The sequence below is a fragment of the Haliotis rufescens genome, unplaced genomic scaffold (genome assembly GCF_023055435.1).
Source record: "Haliotis rufescens isolate VD_foot unplaced genomic scaffold, xgHalRufe1.0.p SCAF_70, whole genome shotgun sequence".
In the NCBI taxonomy this organism is placed as follows: Eukaryota; Metazoa; Mollusca; class Gastropoda; order Lepetellida; family Haliotidae; genus Haliotis; species Haliotis rufescens.
In genome coordinates, this window is record NW_025964362.1 from 1,185,001 (window position 1) to 1,205,139 (window position 20,139).

The 20,139-nt window shown below is 44.1% G+C and overlaps 1 protein-coding gene across 1 annotated transcript in view; it reads left to right on the plus strand.

Annotated features, from left to right (window-relative positions):
• Positions 1–20,139, plus strand: part of LOC124135534 — a 30,439-nt gene that overhangs the window by 8,640 nt on the left and 1,660 nt on the right. The window contains exons 2-11 of the mRNA XM_046500926.2: positions 6,726–6,933; positions 7,447–7,742; positions 8,345–8,479; positions 9,892–10,083; positions 13,031–13,143; positions 14,259–14,466; positions 15,519–15,756; positions 17,233–17,564; positions 18,452–18,816; positions 19,447–19,729. Of these exons, the coding sequence (XP_046356882.2) occupies positions 6,726–6,933; positions 7,447–7,742; positions 8,345–8,479; positions 9,892–10,083; positions 13,031–13,143; positions 14,259–14,466; positions 15,519–15,756; positions 17,233–17,564; positions 18,452–18,816; positions 19,447–19,729 (2,370 nt within the window). The remainder of the gene's footprint in view (positions 1–6,725; positions 6,934–7,446; positions 7,743–8,344; positions 8,480–9,891; positions 10,084–13,030; positions 13,144–14,258; positions 14,467–15,518; positions 15,757–17,232; positions 17,565–18,451; positions 18,817–19,446; positions 19,730–20,139) is intronic.

The following is a 20,139-nucleotide window of genomic DNA, read 5'->3' on the forward strand; positions in this document are numbered from 1 at the left end:
TGGAGATTTGACGTTGCACCACATACAACTGTTCACTGAAGCGTGACCAGGGAAGGCTGATATGACTAAGCTACTGTTGGGTTTTTTTCCATTGACGCTTACAGTGACGAATAGAATTCCCGAATACGTTTAATGTCGCTTTACATATAAGCCTACTCATGAGTGTCACGGTAGATGGGCACTAATGCTATATTACTTGGAATTGTCGCTACATGAGTGAAATAATTTGGAAGGCGACATTAAATCCCATTTCACCTCACCTCCCTTGTGTCTTTGTAATCAGTGAGAGAGTATGGTTTTACGCCTCTTTTAGCAATATTCCAGCAATATCACGGCGGGGGACACCAGAAATTGGCATCACACATTGTACCCATGTGGGGAATCGAACCCGGATCTTCGGCGGGACGAGCGAACACTTTAACCACCAGGCTACCACACCTCTAACAGAGAGAGAGAGAGGGAGAGAGAGAGAGAGAGAGAGAGAGTTAAATCGGTACTGATTAAAGAGATCATATGTAGTACTGTCAATGAGTACAGATTGATAGAGAGAGCGAGAAAAAAAGGGGGGAGGGGTCAGCGCCCCACTTTGTAATTATGTTTATCATATATTTTATTGATACATAGCTTAAAAGTTTTGTTAGCAAACTTAGCAAAATTGTGTGTAAAGCTGAAAATGAAACTTGCGAGGAGGTTTGGTTTGCCCGAACCTAGTTAACCATTGATTTGACGCGTTCATTTGTGAAAACAGGGTAAGACCACCTATAATGGGGTAACCGTAGACCCTGTGGGGATTCCGGGTTAAGAGCAGCCCCCTTTTACTTCATGATTACGAAAATTGGATGGGCGCCATGAGCGTCGTCGAAACCTTTTGGTTTACCCAGTCCAAGGCCCCGTTCCACAAAGCGATTGTTGCGCTACGACTGTCGCAAATCTGTGTTAAAGTATCCGAGTTACGATCACCTTAGCGCTACTGTCGTAAGTCTGTGTTAAAGTATGGGAGTTACGATCACCTTAGCGCTGCGACAGTCGTAAGTTTGTGTTAAAGTATGGGAGATAGGATCACCTTAGCGCTGTTGTCGTAAGTCTGTGTTAAAGTATCTGAGTTACGATCACCTTAGCGCTACGACTGTCGTAAGTCTGTTTAAAAGTATGGGAGTTACGATCACCTTAGCGCTGCTGTCGTAAGTCTGTGTTAAAGTATCTGAGTTACGATCACCTTAGGGCTCAGTCACACATTCCGGATTTTTACTGCCTGTGATTCGTGTCGGGAAATTCACAAACAGTCAGATATTATTCAGGAAGCGTTCCGATTCAGCCGTTTCCAGCCGAATTCGTCTCCATGCTCTCGTTCTCAATCCGAATGTGATCCGATTTGTATCTTCCGCATGGTAAAAAAACGACCTAATCTGTCCCGACAGCGTCCCGATTCTCCCGAATGCGACCCGACAGAGACCAGACAGTGACCGGACAGTGAACCGACAAAGACGGTTCGCATTCGGCAAGATCTGGACGCAATATGGACTCAATCGACAGGAAACGGCAGTGAACAATTCACGCCCGTTCATCACAGCGTCCCGACCCTAAGGACACCGTCCAGACAACACAGGACATTGTTACAATGTTGATCCGATACAGCAGAATCTGTCACGACATAATCACGATTGTAATTCGACTAGACAAAATCGGCTGAGTTTCCCGAATGTTACGGGACGCACCATACTGTCGGAAGTGCTTGGCCGACCTCTCTGTACCTTTCCCGATCCGTAGGATTCTGTTACGAACGTATACGATTGCGTTCAGACAATGATAGGACATTCCAGATCATTGAGGACAGCAATCCGACTTTTTCACTTTTAGTGTCGTAGCGCTGTCTGATCTCAAACGGGAGCCATAATGGGCACTGTGTGAACCTGGCCTTAGCGCTACGTGTTAAAGTATGGGAGTTACGATCACCTTAGCGCTACGACTGTCGTAAGCCTATGTTAAAGTATGGGAGTTACGACCGTCTTGGCGCTACGACTGTCGTAAGCCTATGTTAAAGTATGGGAGTACGACCGTCTTGGCGCTGCGATTGTCGTAAGTTTGGGTTAAAGTATGGGAGTTACGATCGTCTTAACGCAAGGGGGATTCGACTCGGATTATTTCTAGGCACTCCTGATATATACAAATATATATAGTTCCCATAAAACCAAAAAAGAAGCCACACCCACCAACGGACTTCTGTTTCCTGATTGGTTGATAATTGGGTGGGCGTGACTTTGGTTGCATAATAACATCACTAATTTCGTATCAAGACGTCTTGTATTTACTTGTAACAGACAGCCGTTTCTTCGCGCAGTACAAAAAGCTTTCGTCCATATGCTGTACGTTTCGATAGGTCATAAGTGAAGGTTGTGTTTGGTGTCACAATGTTATTCTAGTGCGTATGTGTATTTCAAAGAAACGGTCTTAAGCCGTTGGGGTTTTCCGGGAAGTGTATGGGAATTCAATGCACGTGGCGTGTGCCCCTAGAGTCACGTTCTTGAGTTCAATGCGTGGAGCCATAGCAACAATCTTGTGTTTTGATTCATGTTTACCTTGTGACAAGTAGACGTATATTGATCTATCTATGGGTATTATGCACATACACTACTGCCTAGAAGTTCATTCCCCTTACACGCATGGGCAACGCGTTACGCAACACGTGTGCAACCCGTGTTGGTCACTCGTGTGGAACCCGTCCGCCACGCGTGTGATACCCGTGTGCAACGCGTTGAACACGTGCGCACCCCGTTCGTCACTCGTGTGCTAAAGCAGTGTTGTTTTCACGGGTTTGTTGAATAAATTCCCAGCGCTGCTGTCCATATATCTTCTACTTGGTCCTAGATACATCATTCTGGCCTTTACAATATATATTTTTCAACATACATTAATGGTTTACTAGTCATATCTTTTAGAGTAATTGTCAATTGTGTTGAGCTTACAAGCAATAATTGTAATGTGTGGTGACATATAAATATAAAACGTCTCATTTAGGAAGTAAGTACGATAGTAAATAATAATATTCAAATCGCATTAAAATACAATGATAACAAGATCCATATGTTACCCTAAAGCCTGTGTTCCACACCCATAGCCAGGAGGAAAGCTGCTGACTAAACAAAAGGAAGAAGCTTGCCCTTACATATATGTAGAGACATCATCTGAATATGACTATATATGCAAATGTTACGATACTGTACCTATCTTTACGAATTATTAAAAATTGGGCATAAAGTTCACGGAGACGAAGGCTATAGATACAATACTATATTTGATTTTTTAGATGATAAAGTACATCATTTGATAATAAATTCTGTTATTGATATCTAAAAACCGATTTGCCATATTAATAAACATTTCATGATAAAACAAAATCAAATGTGTGATATAAATTCATTCTTTAGTATCCATAAATCAATTATTGATATCATATAACGAATAAATAATAAAAAAGCGCCCTATATATTGTTCTTTGTGGATTGTATTAAGTAACGCGATTGCATCACGGTTATAGTGTTAATTGCTAGTCTTTTTTCTATAACATCATTTCTTTCATCTTATGAAAAACTGTTTAAAAAGTGGCAAATTATAATTAACCAAAGTAATAATACTTACCCGACCTGCGTTTATTTATCTCTCTGTCATTATTATTGTTAACATGTGTCTACTTTTAAGTGTATATACTTATGCCATACATCGTACTGATTAAGGAATGACACATCATCATGAGATATATGTACTCCATACACATGAAGCACAACGGTACTTTGATTCAATAGCACAGAAAATCGTTACCCCGAGTTACTGTGTAACGGTTCAACCCTTGTTTTCAGACGTGTCATTCAGACAAATAAGTCAGGTGTGACAGTTATCACAATCTTACCGGTTATAAAGATTTGATACATGACGACTGACACTCTTGATGGGTCAGTGATTAAGACAACAGGTCAATACACACGCATCCTATTCACTTCAGTTTTCCTTTAATTAGCAAGCCCCTCATACTGAAAAACAGCCTAACTGTTTATATTACTATATCCTGCTATGCTTTACATCTAACAAAGCTATACATTACTAATATATTAGGGCTTAATTTTATCTATATTTAAAACTTTCTCCTTCTGTAACAAAATCCATATGTTCTAGTATTATATTTGATATATCCGTATTTACATATATACATCATTTATTTACATATATACATCATTTATTTACATATATGCATCATTTATGATTTATAGTCAACATATATACCTATAAATCTTTACTATACTCAATAATGTAATGTAATGTATTAACACACACACACACACACACACACACACACACACACACACACACACACACACACACACACATACAGTTAAGTATGGTGGTTTATATCTATTAAATAAGCATATTATTTATTATTCAACCCCACCTACCCCGTCGACGAAATACAGGACTGTGAAGTTGACGTAAAACCTAAACTTGATGATGATAATAAATGAATGTTAATGCAACAAGCGTTGCGTGTGGACATATATTGAATACATTTGACACATTAACATATTTCAACACCTTTTTTAACTGTAAAATTAGATACATTTAAACGTAAGTTGCATATAACCGTTGAAATTAAAAGGTCTACAAGAAGATGTTTTTCTTATAATAGAAGGTCCATAAGGGTATTTAGTTATGAAAAAATAGTTCTCTTGATATTCAATACTGGACATTTCCCAACACCCCACTTTTTGTTTGTTTATGGTAAAAGTTAATAAGAGGAGGTTTTGTGGGGGACTAGAGGTATCTTTTCAGAGGGTGTTATTCTGGCATTACCCACTATTTACTGGAGGATATTGGAAATGAATATAGACTGTCTGACTACAGATAGGATTTGTTATCTTAACAATCACTGGGGGTTTCACAATAGAGGTGATTTTTACAATTGCCTAAATGATCCTGCTGAGTATTGGTGCTTAGTGATGTCAAATGGAACATTTTATTATTGGGGGACATTGGTAGTGAATACTTAATACCATCTATACAGGATATCTTCAGGATTTTTAGCCCTTTCTTTCTCTGTGTGTAATTCTGATGGAAAGAAGTCACTCAACCAGTTCATGCATTCCATGGTAAACAAAGATCAGACTTGGTTAGAATCCGTGTTTCTCCGCGACAACTTCCCACTGGTGACATTGTAGTGAACTTGGAAAGTGGTGATGCTTTTTTATATTCATATTATTATAATCTGTCAAACTGTACATAAATGTGTGTGTGTTAAATCATAAAATTCAAAGGGACTGTTCCCTACACCCATCAATATTATAACGAATGAACATTAGTTTATTGTATGGATTATATAAAGCTCTCACTAAGTATATGTTTTACATGCATGAAAGATGGGATTAAGGGAGAAAGGAAATATTTTCCTGAACGTTTCCAATAAATAGTGAAGGAAATTGGCAAAGGCTGAACCTGTAGATAGCGTCAAACCCGTGATGGGTTTGACAGATCTCACAGGGTAACATTCAACAGGCTCATTACCTTGTGATCATGTTAACATTTTTTCTTAACAGTTTAGAAAAAGAGAAGATATTTGAAGTGAACTACATTGGAAAATGAGAGAAGAAATTAATGGTCAATGTTTTTATCATAAAAACTCTCTGTTCAGTAAACAAGTTATTATTTTAGTACTTTCAAGAGGAGTCCCAAACCTTCTCTTACTCTGTTATGATATATAATGTCAAAGTGAAAGCAAAAAAAACATTATCGTGCAACAAAGTATTTATTTGCTATTTTGATATACATGTGTTCATATTGATTGAAAAATATACAATATCAACTATAAATTTCTTCCGTGTGTGAATGTGTGTAGTACTTGCATATTGGCTCCCCAGTTCTCATAATGCTTCATATGAAAGCAAAATTGTGTGTTTAATTAACATCATCTCTAATGTCAGTGACTGATTTCAAACCGCATGTCTTGGTGTTACACAGCCAGTGTCCCAACTCTCGTGTATCTACATTAATGTTTCGCCCTCGCGATCTAACGTTATAACATTTCAGGTCATAGACATCCTCTTATACACAGCAGATACGTTCTGGACATATTACCTTTCGACTCCATAGTCTGTACTGTCTTAAATTGACTTTATTAGTCTTCGGATATTACGTCTAGTACACACAAACAGGACAGTTAACGTCTTCACGAGAGGGGCACGAGTCGCTATTCGGCTTGTCCCGGAATAACACGAGTTGGTCACGAATGGGTCGTTGGTTCGAAATCTCGGGTCTAGGGTTCGTGTTCGTGGGTTTCACCAAAGTTGTAAACGTCTACGCCCTTCGTCATCTCGACCTTTCTAATTAAGTTGACATGAATTCCATTAATTCCGTTCAAAGCGGCGTTAAACCTAACTCACTCACTCATGTCTGTGTCTGTTACAAAATCAGAATGCTACGCCCAAAAAATAAAATGTGAAATTTAAAAGGAGACAATTTTTAATGAAAAAAACAAGTTTTCGTTTATATGTTTTTCGGCATATCCGAAACGTTATTATTTACGCCGTGATACAACTGAAATACATGTACTGTTTAAAGTGGTGTCAAACCTAACTCTGGTCTGGTAACTGACAAGGGATGTTGTCGTGGACAGGGCCGGCATCGACGGCTCTCACAGCATTGTTAAACCAACCTCACTCACTCTTGTCTGTCTCTATCCATAGGATCAGAATGCTATCGCTGACGCCATACAAGAAGACAAGGTAAACCGGGCGGAGCTTACCAAACTATTCGAGAAAGCAGCCATCCTCTTCAAGGACCTACCCAAGAGGTTCAGCAATGATCTGGAGAGAATCTTCCCCGACTTCCTGGTCACCCTCAAGAACAAATGCCAACAGCTGGACAAAAGTGACTGCGCCATCGTCATTGCTGGTGGGTACCCTCAGGGTCAACTATCATGCGCTACCATCCGTGAACATTCGGGGTAGAATTGGTTTCTAGAAACCCATGCTTGTCGTAAGAGGCGACTATGCTTGTCGTAAGAGGGTGGTCAGGTTCACTGACTTGGTTGATGCATGGCATCGTATCCCAATTGCGTGGATCGATGTTCATGATGTCAATCACTGGATTGTCTTGTCTGACTCGATTATTTACAAACCGCCGTCATACACCTGGAATATTACTGAGTGTGGCGTTAAACAACAAACGGAGGCACCAAACAAACAAGCCATGCCGTATTGGCTTCATGATCGGATAATGAATTGATCAGTTATATGATATTCTCATACCCGGAAGTAGTATGTTGTTTAAAAAAAACAACATAAATGACGTCAGGTTTCACACACAAATAAATTGTCTTCTTGATGTATCACTTCGGGTAAGCTGACATGCCGTGATATACTGTTCAAAGCATTATCAAATTAAACACTCACTTGTCTAATACAGGTGATACAGGCGCGGGCAAGAGCACCCTCGTCAACCTGCTTGTGGGTTTGCGGATCCTGCCCACAAGCGCCCTTCAGTGTACCGCCACGGTGTGCGAGCTGCGGAAATCCAAGGTGCGGGCTATAGTCCTGCACTACCGAGACGGAACCAGGAGCAAGAGGTTGGAGTGCCAGGATGAATCGCAGGTGCAAGGTTTCACAGAGTCCTTGGCCAAGTACGTAACTGAGACAGACCCAAGCACAGACGAGAGCCCTTATGCCAGAGTGGAGATCTACTGGCCTTTCCCCTTGATGGAGGTAGGCTGTGGTGTTTCGCCTTTGTTCATTCTTTGTGGAGATGTTCATGGTTAGGTGGAACTACCTTTCACTAATAATGATACGGGTGTGAAATTTTGGTCTAAATATGCTTGAGAATATGCATATGGCTGGTAACTGCTAATTGCAATAGCTACTTGCTTTCTAACACCCGTTTCTTGTAATAATGTTATAAAAAAGATAACGATGTGAAATTGTATGGGAGACAAGTGTGGACATTGTTTTCATTATTTTATATTCTGGCACATCCGAAAAGTAATTCGCAAGTTTCTTGCATTGCTTTAAACCTTCTCTCCAAACGTCACTGAACCCTTGTAGGGTGAGCGATACCTCAGTTCTTCAAGGGTGCTGCAATTCGCTCTGCAGATGCGTGCTCGTCACAATGTGGCTGAAATATTGCCGACGTGACTTAAAATTGTAACTCACTTACCTTCAGGCGTGCAGTGCAATTCAAGATTCGCCCTGAATAGGACTCATAGTTTGTGACTTTTGCCCCCCTTTTGCCCCCCACCTCTCCCACATCAAGCTAACTGAATAGTGTTCAAAGCGGCGTTAAACCCAACTGTGGTCTGGTATCTGTACAGGAAGGGGTTGTGTTCGTGGACACGCCAGGCATTGGCGGCTCTCACAGTCTTGACATGGAGCAGTACATGGAGAAGGCTTTCGGCTTCCTCTACGTCATCAACACGGGCGATGCCGGCGGCATACACAGGGACAGGGTAGGTGGCTATAGTTTCGTTTAGGCACCACAGTATAAAATATTTTACCAAAATGGCTTGCATCTTTCCAGCTAGTTCTGTCGGTTCAAATTCAAAATGTAAGCTCTATTTTTTCGACTTTGATAAAGTTTGAATGTTAAAAACATAACCAATTCATTTCATAAAACAAGCAAAGGAATTCATGGCGACTACAAAATCACGGCCTTGGGGATTCCGGGTTAGAAAGGTCCCAAGCAACCTATGCTTGTCGTGGGAGGTGACTTAATGGAACGGTGGTCAAGCTCGGGGACTTGGTTGATTGCGTGTCAACGTACCTCGACGATGTGGATTGTTGCTCATTATATCAATCACTGGCTCGACTCGTCCATTCTCAGTTTTTAAAGTCCGCTGTAATATTGATGAGTGCGGGGTCAGCAAAATACGATACAGTCCTAAGACCAATCTCACAAATAATAAATGGCTAGGGCCCCATTCCACAAAGCGCTCGTATCGCTACGACTGTCGTAAGTCTATTGTTATAAGGTTAAAAATGCATCTCAGAAACGAATGATAATAAATAGAACCCATTAGATATAGTTCGTGACAGAACTGGTAGTTGGAAAGGAATCAATAGAGAAAAGACATTTCACATTTATCACAAGTGTATTCTGGACATTTCACATTTATCATTGGATTGGTCTCTGGCTATTATCCATGAGTTAATGAAACAAATGGGGAATTACAAGGTAAAATCCATTTGGAGCTTCGGAGCGAGTCACGAAATCAATAGAGAGATGAGCAACCTGGCACGTAGGTTTTTGGTATTTTTCCGATGGTGACACACATGAGTTCATGGTCAGATATAAACTTGTAACGAATCAAATGGAGGTATTGAGACATGTGACAAGGACAGGTCAGGCTCGAACACTATAAAATGATACCCTCAACATTAGGAGAGTGGTGCGCGGTTTACAGTCGATCGAGGCGAATCCCGATCGTTCTAAGTTTCCACCAGCTAGTGACGAGCCTGGCCAGTCTGATCCTGTCCTGTATTGATAGATGGGCTGAGAGTAAGTAAAACTATGTGAGTATAAACTGGTGTTGCGTTTCTTTATTATGCGTGTGTGAATGCTGATAGAGACAACTTGGAGTAAGGGTCATTAGACCAATCACTCCTTGACGGAGCCGAGCCGTGGTGGACAAGGCGAGGGCAATGTCCTGGCTTAAGTGACCACAAGGACCAGGAACGGCAATACATTTAGTAACTGTATTAGGGTCGCACTGGACGCCCGAAACCAGTTACGACACTATGTTAAAGTATGGGAGTATGGATCGCTTTGGCCCAATCTGCAAGCCTCTTCCTGGGTGAACATTTCTGATACCAACGTACCACGTGTTGTTCTCCTGCCTGTGATCTGTTCTCTCCCCTGCAGCTGGGACGTCTCCTACTCCAGGGTGTGCAGCACAGCGACTTCGACCCCTCGACCGCCGTGTTTGTGTGTAACAAGTGGGACCAAGTGGGTCCACGGGATGACGAGCAGGTCCGGCAATTCGTAAAGGAGAAACTGGGCAAGTCCATCCCCAACATCACTGACGGTCAGATCTACAGGATCTCCGCCACACAGGTAGGCAGCACTGGCACCAACACCAGACCATTTGCCATTGTAGGTGCATGGATTTGTGTGTGGTGCTGGGGTAAATGTGTGGGGTGCAGGGGTGAATGTGTGGGATGCAGGGGTAAATGTGTGGGGTGTAGGGGTAAATGTGTGGGGTGCAGGGGTGAATGTGTGGGATGCAGGGGTAAATGCGTGGGGTGTAGGGGTAAATGTGTGGGATGTAGGGGTAAATGTGTGGGATGTAGGGGTAAATGTGTGGGATGCAGGGGTAAATGTGTGGGGTGTAGGGGTAAATGTGTGGGATGTAGGGGTGAATGTGTGGGGTGCAGGGGTAAATGTGTGGGGTGCAGGGGTTAATGTGTGGGGTGCAGGGGTGAATGTGTGGGATGCAGGGGTAAATGTGTGGGTGGTAGGGGTAAATGTGTGGGATGCAGGGGTAAATGTGTGGGATGCAGGGGTAAATGTGTGGTATGCAGGGGTAAATGTGTGGGGTGTAGGGGTAAATGTGTGGCGTGTAGGGGTAAATGTGTGGGGTGTAGGGGTAAATGTGTGGGGTGCAGGAAATGTGTGGGGTGCAGGGGTAAATGTGTGGGGTGCAGGGGTAAATGTGTGGGATGTAGAGGTAAATGTGTGGGGTGTAGGGGTAAATTTGTGGGGTGCAGGGGTAAATGTGTGGGGTGCAGGGATAAACGTGTGGGGTGTAGGGGTAAATGTGTGGGGTGCAGGGGTAAATGTGTGGGGTGTAGGGGTAAATGTGTAGGGTGTAGGGGTAAATGTGTGGGGTGTAGGGGTAAATGTGTGGGGTGTAGGGGTAAATGTGTGGGGTGCAGGGGTAAATGTGTTGGATGTATGGGTAAATGTAGGGGTGCAGGGGTAAATGTATAGGGTGCAGGGGTAAATGTGTGGGGTGCAGGGGTAAATGTGTAGGGTGCAGGGGTAAATGTGTGGGGTGCAGGGGTGGATGTCTGGGATGCAGGGGTAAATGTCTGGGGTGTAAGGGTAAATGTGTGGGGTGCAGGGGTAAATGTATGGTATGCAGGGGTAAATGTGTGTGGTGTAGGGGTAAATGTGTGGGATGTAGGGGTAAATGTCTGGGATGCAGGGGTAAATGTCTGGGGTGTAGGGGTAAATGTGTGGGGTGCAGGGGTAAATGTGTGGTATGCAGGGGTAAATGTGTGGGGTGTATGGGGTAAATGTGTGGTATGCAGGGGTAGATGTCTGGGATGCGGGGTTAAATGTCTGGGGTGTAGGGGTAAATGTGTGGGGTGCAGGGGTAAATGTGTGGTATGCAGGGGTAAATGTGTAGGATGCAGGGGTAAATGTGTAGGATGCAGGGGTAAATGTGTAGGTTGCAGGGGTAAATGTGTGGGATGTAGGGGTAAATGTGTGGGGTGCATCGGTTTATGTGTGTGGTGCAGGGGTAAATGTGTGGGGTGCAGGGGTAAATGTGTGGTATGCAGGGGTAAATGTGTAGGATGCAGGGGTAAATATGTGTGGTGCTGGGGTAAATGTGTAGGGTGCAGGGGTAAATGTGTTGTACGCAGGGGTAAATGTGAAGGATGCAGGGGTTAATATGTGGGGTGCAGAGGTAAATGTGTGGGGTGTAGGGGTAGATGTGTGGGATGCATCGGTTTATGTGTGGGGTGCAGGGGTAAATGTGTTTGGTGCAGGGGTAAATATGTTGGGTTCAGAGGTAAATATGTGGAATGCAGAGGTAAATGTGTGGGATGCAGAGGTAAAATGGTGGGATGCAGGGGTAAATATGTGTGGTGCTGGGGTAAATGTGTAGGGTGCAGGGGTAAATGTGTTGTACGCAGGGGTAAATGTGAAGGATGCAGGGGTTAATATGTGGGGTGCAGAGGTAAATGTGTGGGATGCAGAGGTAAATGTGTGGTATGCAGAGGTAAGTGTGTGGGGTGCAGGGGTTAATGTGTCGGTTGAGGGGTAAATGTGTGGGGTGCAGGGGTAAATGTGTAGGATGCAGGGGTAAATGTGTGGGGTGGAGTGGTAAATATGTGGGGTGGATGGATTAGTTTGTGGGGTGCAGGGGTAAATGTGTGGGGTGGAGGGGTAAATGTGTGGGGTGCATGGATTAGTGTGTCGGGTGTAGGCTATATATGTGGGGTGCAGGGTTAAATGTGTTGGGTGGAGGGGTAAATGTGTGGGGTGCATGGATTAGTGTGTGGGGTGTAGTGTAAATGTGTGGGGTGCAGGGTTAAATGAGTGTGGTGCAGGGATAAAAGTGTGGGGTTCTGGGGTTAATGTGTGGGGTGCAGTGATTAGTGTGTGGGGTGTAGGGTAAATGTGTGGGGTGCAGGGCTAAATGTGTGGAATGCAGGGGTAAATGTGTGGGGTGGAGGGATAAATGTGTGGGATGGATGGATTAGTGTGTGGGGTGCAGGGGTTAATATTCAGGGTGCAGGGGTAAATTGTGGGGTGCATCGATTAGTGTGTGGGGTGTAGGATGAATGTTCGGGGTGCATGGATTAACGTGTGGAGTCAATGATTCAGTCGGGGATGCAGGGATTAATGTGTGGGTACATTGATAAGTGTTGGGGTGCAGGGATTAATGTGTGGGTACATTGATTAGTGTTGGGGTGCAGGGATTAATGTGTGGGTACAATGATTAGTATTGGGGTGTGGGGATTAATGTGTGGGTACATTGATTAGTGCGGGTACATGGGTTAGAGTGGGGTGCAGGGATTAGTGTGTGGGTACGTAGATTAGTGTGGGGTACAGGAATTAGTTTTGGGGTGCAGGGATTAGTGTGTTGGTACATTGATTAGTGTGGGATGTAGGGATTAGTGTGGGGATGCAAGGTGTAGTGTGAGTTTAAGGATTAGTGTACCGGTGCAGTAATCAATGTACTGATGCAAGAAATTGTATCCTAATTGTACATCAATTTAACATAGGTTGGACCAGCAGGTTATGTACAATAACCTATGTCTTATTCCAGGCTTTAGATGGGTTGGACTATCGGAACATGCTGGAAGACCACGTGGCCCTCGTGGAAGGGATACGGCAGGTCCTACCAACAACATTCCGCTCCAAGCTCATGACACACTACAGGTGACTCCATTAGCTCATGCCTGGGTGTATCTCTGTATCAGGGTCAACGCTGTCCCCTACCCCCAGGTGTGCCTCTGTATCAGGGTGAGCCAACGCTATCCCCTGTACCCCCAGATGTACCTCTGTATCAGGGTTGGTCAACACTGTCCCCTGTACCCCAAGGTGTGCCTCTGTATCAGGGTGAGCCAACGCTATCCCCTGTACCCCCAGATGTACCTCTGTATCAGGGTGGGTCAACACTATCCCCTGTACCCCAAGGTGTGCCTCTGTATCAGGATGGGTCAACACTATCCCCTGTACCCCCAGATGTACCTCTGTATCAGGGTGGGCCAACACTGTCCCCTGTACCCCCAGATGTACCTCTGTATCAGGGTGAGTCAACACTGTCCCCTGTACCCCCAGATGTCCCTCTGTATCAGGGTGAGTCAACACTGCCCCCTGTACCCCCAGATGTACCTCTGTATCAGGGTGGGTCAACACTATCCCCTGTACCCCAAGGTGTGCCTCTGTATCAGGGTGGGTCAACACTGTCCCCTGTACCCCCAGATGTACCTCTGTATCAGGGTGAGTCAACACTATCCCCTGTACCCCCAGATGTACCTCTGTATCAGGGTGAGTCAACACTATCCCCTGTACCCCCAGATGTACCTCTGTATCAGGGTGGGTCAACACTATCCCCTGTACCCCCAGATGTACCTCTGTATCAGGGTGAGTCAACACTGTCCCCTGTACCCCAAGATGTCCCTCTGTATCAGGGTGAGCCAACACTGTCCCCTGTACCCCCAGATGTCCCTCTGTATCAGGGTGGGTGAACACTATCCCGTGTACCCCCAGATGTACCTCTGTATCAGGATGGGTCAACACTATCCCCTGTATCCCTAAGTGTGCCTCTGTATCAGGGTGGGTCAACACTGTCCCGTGTACCCCCAGATGTACCTCTGTATCAGGGTGAGTCAACACTGTCCCCTGTACCCCCAGATGTACCTCTGTATCAGGGTGGGTCAACACATTCCTGCATGCCCAGATGTACCCTCTGTATCAGGGTCAACACTGTCCCCTGTCCCCCTAGATGTCCCTCTTTATCAGGGTTAACACTGTCCTTTGTGTTTCTCCAGATGGTTGTCTACCATTCTGAAGCGGACGCTGTACTCCCTGAAGGTGTCGAAGCAGCTGGACGCCCGCACTGTGGAGGAACAGGAAAGCTTGTACAGGTCGGTGTGCTCTCAGATAGAGCAGCTGGAGACCCGGGCAGAGAGCAGGATCAAGGACATGAGGAGGGATGTAAGGAACGCCGCGGAAGACATCACAGACAGCATCATCAAGGTGAAGGAACATTCCTCTGGCTGTTTGTGTAACTATGGCTAACATGTAATGTTACCATCCTTATAGACGGGGTTAATGTTGCAATCCTTATAGACGGGGTTAATGTTACCATCCTCATAGATGGGGTTATGTTACCATCCTTAAAGACAGGGTTAATGTTACCATCCTCATAGATGGGGTTATGTTATCATCCTTATAGACGGGGTTAATGTTACCATCCTTATAGACGGGGTTAATGTTACCATCCTTATAGACGGGGTTAATGTTACCATCCTTATAGACGGGGTTAATGTTACCATCCTTATAGATGGGGTAAATGTTCCCATCCTTATAGACGGGGTTAATGTTACCATCCTTATAGACGGGGTAAATGTTACCATCATTATAGACGGGGTTAATGTTACCATCCTTATAGATGGGGTTAATGTTACCATCCTTATAGATGGGGTTAATGTCACCATCCTTACAGACGAGGTTAATGTTACCATCCTTATAGATGGGTTTATATAGACGAGGTTAATGTTACCATCCTTATAAACAGGGTTTATGTTACCATACTTTTAGACGGGGTAACCGTTACCATCCTTATATACGAGATTAATGTTACCACCCTTATAGACGAGATTAATGTTACCATCCTTATAGACGGGGTTAATGTTGCCATCCTTATAAACAGGTTTAATGTTACCATCCTTATAAACCAGATTAATGTTACCATCCTTATAGGCGGGGTTAATGTTACAATCCTTATAGACGGAGTTAGTGTTACCACCCTTATAAGCAGAGTTAATGTTACGATCCTTATAGATGGGGTTAATGTTACCATCCTTTTGGATGGGTTTTATGTTACCATCCTTACAATAAACGAGGTAAATGTTACCATCTATATAATTTAATCTAAAAAAACCCAGGGTTAATGATGTCATCCTTATTATCTTGGTAAAAAGGGGTTAAATATACCATCTTAATGAGCATGGAATATGTTACCCTCTTCATAAATAGAGAACAGGGTTAATGTTACAGTGACGGCAGGATTCGCCTTGTTATTCCAGTCGTTGAACACGAACAACAGACGTGACCTGGTGGTGTGGAACTCCGACCTCTGCCCGCGACCTGAAAACTGGAAGAAGGTGGTTGCAGAGGCCTCAGCCCGGATTTCCAGCAGAGTCCAGGACATCGTGGACACGTGGGACCGGAGCAAGAACGTCGTGGGAAATGTCAGGACCAGTACCATTAAGAAGTTTAAGCAGGACGTTGAACTGTTTGAGGACCAGGCCAAACAGATAGAGGGTAGGTTTTGGAATGCACCAGCAATTCCAGACAATCAACAGTCCATTTGTGGTGTACTGTGGTGGTATTCACTTCAGAATCACCTCTCATCACATGTACCAGTCTGCTGTTTCATGCAAGATTGACTGTATTAATTACGAGCATTTTTAGGGTGTGACTTTTTGACAAAAGGAAATTCGTTCTATGACTCTTTAAATGGTACCGGAAATATGTTTTTCTTCGGAATAAGAGTGAGTGCGTATGGTTTTACGCCGCAGAAATATTCCAGCAATATCACGGCGGGGACCGTAAATGACCTGCCCCCCACCAATATTTAAAATAAATATTATTCAAAGCATCGTTGTCCGCGGTCTAGTGGATAGAGCGTCTCGGAGAACGGAAGGTCGGGTTTTGATCCCCGGTCGCGTTATACCAAAAGACGCTACAAGATGGTACTTGTTGTTACCCGGCCTGCCACTCGGCATAAAGAGGATAAAACAAGGACCGGTCAGCTCGGAGTCATTATACTACGTCTGAGTGGGGCATCCATGTTAAACTGCGGCATGGTATCACAGTGGACTGGCACTATAAAACCGAAATTAGCAAACATTGTTTATGTTATCTTGGTATATAAGTGAGAATTAATTGGTCTTACATAAGTTTGTCATACGAGGCGACATAGTGGATCGGGTGGCCAGTCTCTGTGACTTGGTTGATTGTGTGACATCGTACCCCGTCACCGAGGATAATTGCTCATAATGCCAATCACTGAATTGTTTGGTCCAGACTCGAATATTTCCAGGCCGCCGTTACAACAAACCATATACAAACTGTGTATATGTATACTGTCGAGAAGGGTGTTCGACAGTAAAAAGGCGTACAATTTCATTATTTCTATCAGAGCTTGAAATACGTTGAATTTGTTCAGGTGTCCACCCATAGCTAATATACCATTCGTGAGTAACCCGTGTTATTCCGGGACAAGCCGAATAGCGACTCGTGCCCCTCTCGTGGCCATTTTTGCGACCGGGTTCCGTCTTAGCGCAAACGGGCATAGCTAAAACATTTGTCAACTCGTTGCGTAATGGTTCACACATATTTCCCCATATAATATATATATTTCAGATGCAATTTAAAGCACATCCGGACATGCGGAATTATACAGTATGATTGAGCACATTTAACTGTGTCTTGGGTATATTTTGAGACATACGTAAAATCAAAAATTATTTGAAGAATTTGAAAACATACACGCATTCTGATTGGTTTGTTGTATTTTCGCACATAACATTCATCGATATTGGGACGGAAAGGGGCGAGTGGTGATGAGTCTTGGGTATATTTTGAGACATAGGTAAAATCAAAAATTATTTGAAGAATTTGAAAACATACACGCATTCTGATTGGTTTGTTGTATTTTTGCACATAACATTCATCGATATGGGGACGGAAAGGGGCGAGTGGTGATGAATGCTAATATACATGTAATATTTTCAGGTGTGTTCCTTGGTGAGGACGTGAGATCAATGGTGGATCTCCACAACTCCCTCCGAACTCGTGCCCCAGTCACGAAAGTATGGAAGAAGGCAGATAAGAAGTCCGGGGAGAAAACAGAGGGTTTCATGAGTATAGGCAGTGCAGTGGGGGCTGCTTTCTCTCTAGATACCAGAGCTAGTAAAGTCCGAGCGTTGTTCAAGACCTATAACTCTAGCAACGCTTCACAGGTGATGCAGGATGCCTCGAAGATGTTCCTGGATGGACTGTCGGAGAGGAACGTCTTGGCAGCGGTGGAAAAGTTCTTTGACCGGTTTGCCAAGAATATTGACAGAGTAAGTTGGATCAACAATGAGGAATGTGAAAGGTGTCGGTGAGATGTGAATATCATTAAAGTGAGCGAGTGAGTATAGTTTTACGCCGCTTTTAACACTATTCCATCAATATCACGGCGGGGGACGCCAGAAATGGGAATGTCGTTAAACGCTGCAGGAACATCAGTATGGCTATCCGAGGTTTCAAAAACCTATATTCGATATGCATATGCGTGTACATCGGGGTTTTGTAACGTTTATACCTCCTTAAACAGAAAAACGTAGAATTGAAGTCAATTGTTATAATTACATAAGTCAACAATACCTTCACAGACAGAATATTTCATCATTAACACACAAAACTGTTGACAACAACAGAAATTCAGTCACATCGTTCGGCGCAATAATGTAACCCAAGCCCCGCCCACCCAAGTTTCAGCCAATCAGGAAACAGTAGTCTTCTTGTGTGCATATTCTAATTTTTAATATTATTGTAAACTTGGTTAGTCAATCAAATGCCATGGATTCATTTGCAACTTGAGGACACTGAGCGTGGTTTCACGAAGCATTCTGCAATCTTTTAACTATATTACAGCGGACTGTATGTAATTATCTGGCCCTGCCCAACTAGTGATTGATACTATGAGCAACCAAAGTGGTAAAGGTTGAGGACCTTTCTTTAGGCATTCCTCACAAATCAAGCTGACACGCCGTGGTGTAACTGGTCGAAGCGGCGTAAAACAGATTCACTCTCACAATCGTCCTAAAAAAACACTGTAAATTTCCTAGATCGTAAAGATTTATCAATTGCTATTTAATGTCAGCCTCTTTTGTGTATAACGAGAATACCATAAACTACTTTCGTATTTTGTCCATTTATTATTAAACAATGGTTGTTCGTTTCCTAGATTGGGAAGATGCTTCCAGAGTTTCTACGGGCAGACCGTCAGCTGATGAAGTCACTGACCAAAGAAGTTGACCATGGTCAAGCGAATCTGATGAACATGTATCCCAAGTTCATCACAGACTCCGAGGACCTACAAGGATATCTGGACATGTTCTTCTCAAGGAAACTCATGAAGTTCGATTTCAGCTTCCAAGAACTGAACAAGAATGCAACGGAGAACCCCATTGGTCGAGGAAGTTTTGCCAACGTGTACTACTCTCGCCTCGCCACAGCCGACGGCGACATTGCAGTTGCCCTCAAGGTCTGCAAAGAACCTCTGGACGTCACAAACGTCACCGACGTCCTCCTCGAAGACAATACGCTAAGGTGAATGTAAATGACTACAAAGTTAATGCCCCCGTGAAGATCCGGGTTAGAATTGGTCTTCAGCAAACCATGCTTGTCGTAAGAGGCGACTAACGGGATCGGGTGATCAGACTGGCTAACTTGGTTCATTCATATCATCGTATCCCACTTGCGTAGATCGGTGCTCGTGATGTCATTTAAAAGCTCTAGGGCGATACGGATGTGACACGTTGCTCAAAGTGCTTCGTGGAAGGAATGCGGAACACGCCCACAGTAACCTATGCTTGCGGTAACAGCCGAGCACAGGTTACAGTGTGTGGGCCAAGGGAGGCCCAGTCGTCTCAGGCGCAGCAATTCGCGGTACATTGTTGCTTCCCTTAGGCGCGCCAGAAACCTATGATCGTGGGTTCGAATACCGATTGTGTTTCTGGGTTTGTCAGCACCATACCCGTGCTCGTGGATTTCACCAAAATAAACTGAGACCTGCATCAATCCGGGCTTCCATCCCACATTAAGCAGACCCCCCACCCCCAGCAATCATTCTATTGTTTATCGTAGGAGGCGACTAATTGAATCAACAATGAACACCCTTTAAAAGCACCTGCAAAAATCTTTACTGTGTCATTATTTTCATGTACCATCTTTTCTCAGGGATTTGAAACACCGCAACGTAGTGAAGTACTATGGCGCGTCCAGACAGGTTAGTGGGAGGGACATGAAGTGGGTCATGGTACTCGAATACTGCCCCAAGACGCTGATGGCCAAGTTTGTGGGGAAACAAGTCCGAAGCCCCTCGAAATGCGAGGCCGACACCGAGTCCCAGATTGAAGCAATGAAGACGGTGGCTGTGTTTGCGGAACAGATATGCTGTGGACTAGAGTATCTCCACAGCAAGGGCCTCGTTCATCGAGACATGAAGCCGGACAATATACTGGTACGGTTCCCTCTCTCCTTTAGATGGCGCAGCTGTGCAGAGTTGTATCCGTCAAGCGTTAAGTGGTCCATGATCGTGGATTAGAATCAGGGAGATTTGCCCTGATCATAACCTTTGGTTTGTCAGCACGATTCAGTGTTCGTTCATTTCACCAAGTTTAGAAAAAGTGTAATAAGGTCTGTCACTTCAGGCTTTCTTCGGACATGCGCCGTGGGAGAACCGAAAGGATGTTCCAAGTGTGTGTGGGGATATATTTGAGTCCATAACTTGTTCAATCACGGTCTACGATACAAGAGATGGTTTTCGGTGACCAACTCCACAAACGCCAATATTCCAGGCATATCACCTGCACGTACAAACTGGGTTGCAACGTAATTTCCGAACATAATGCATCAGGGGCTGGTCACGTC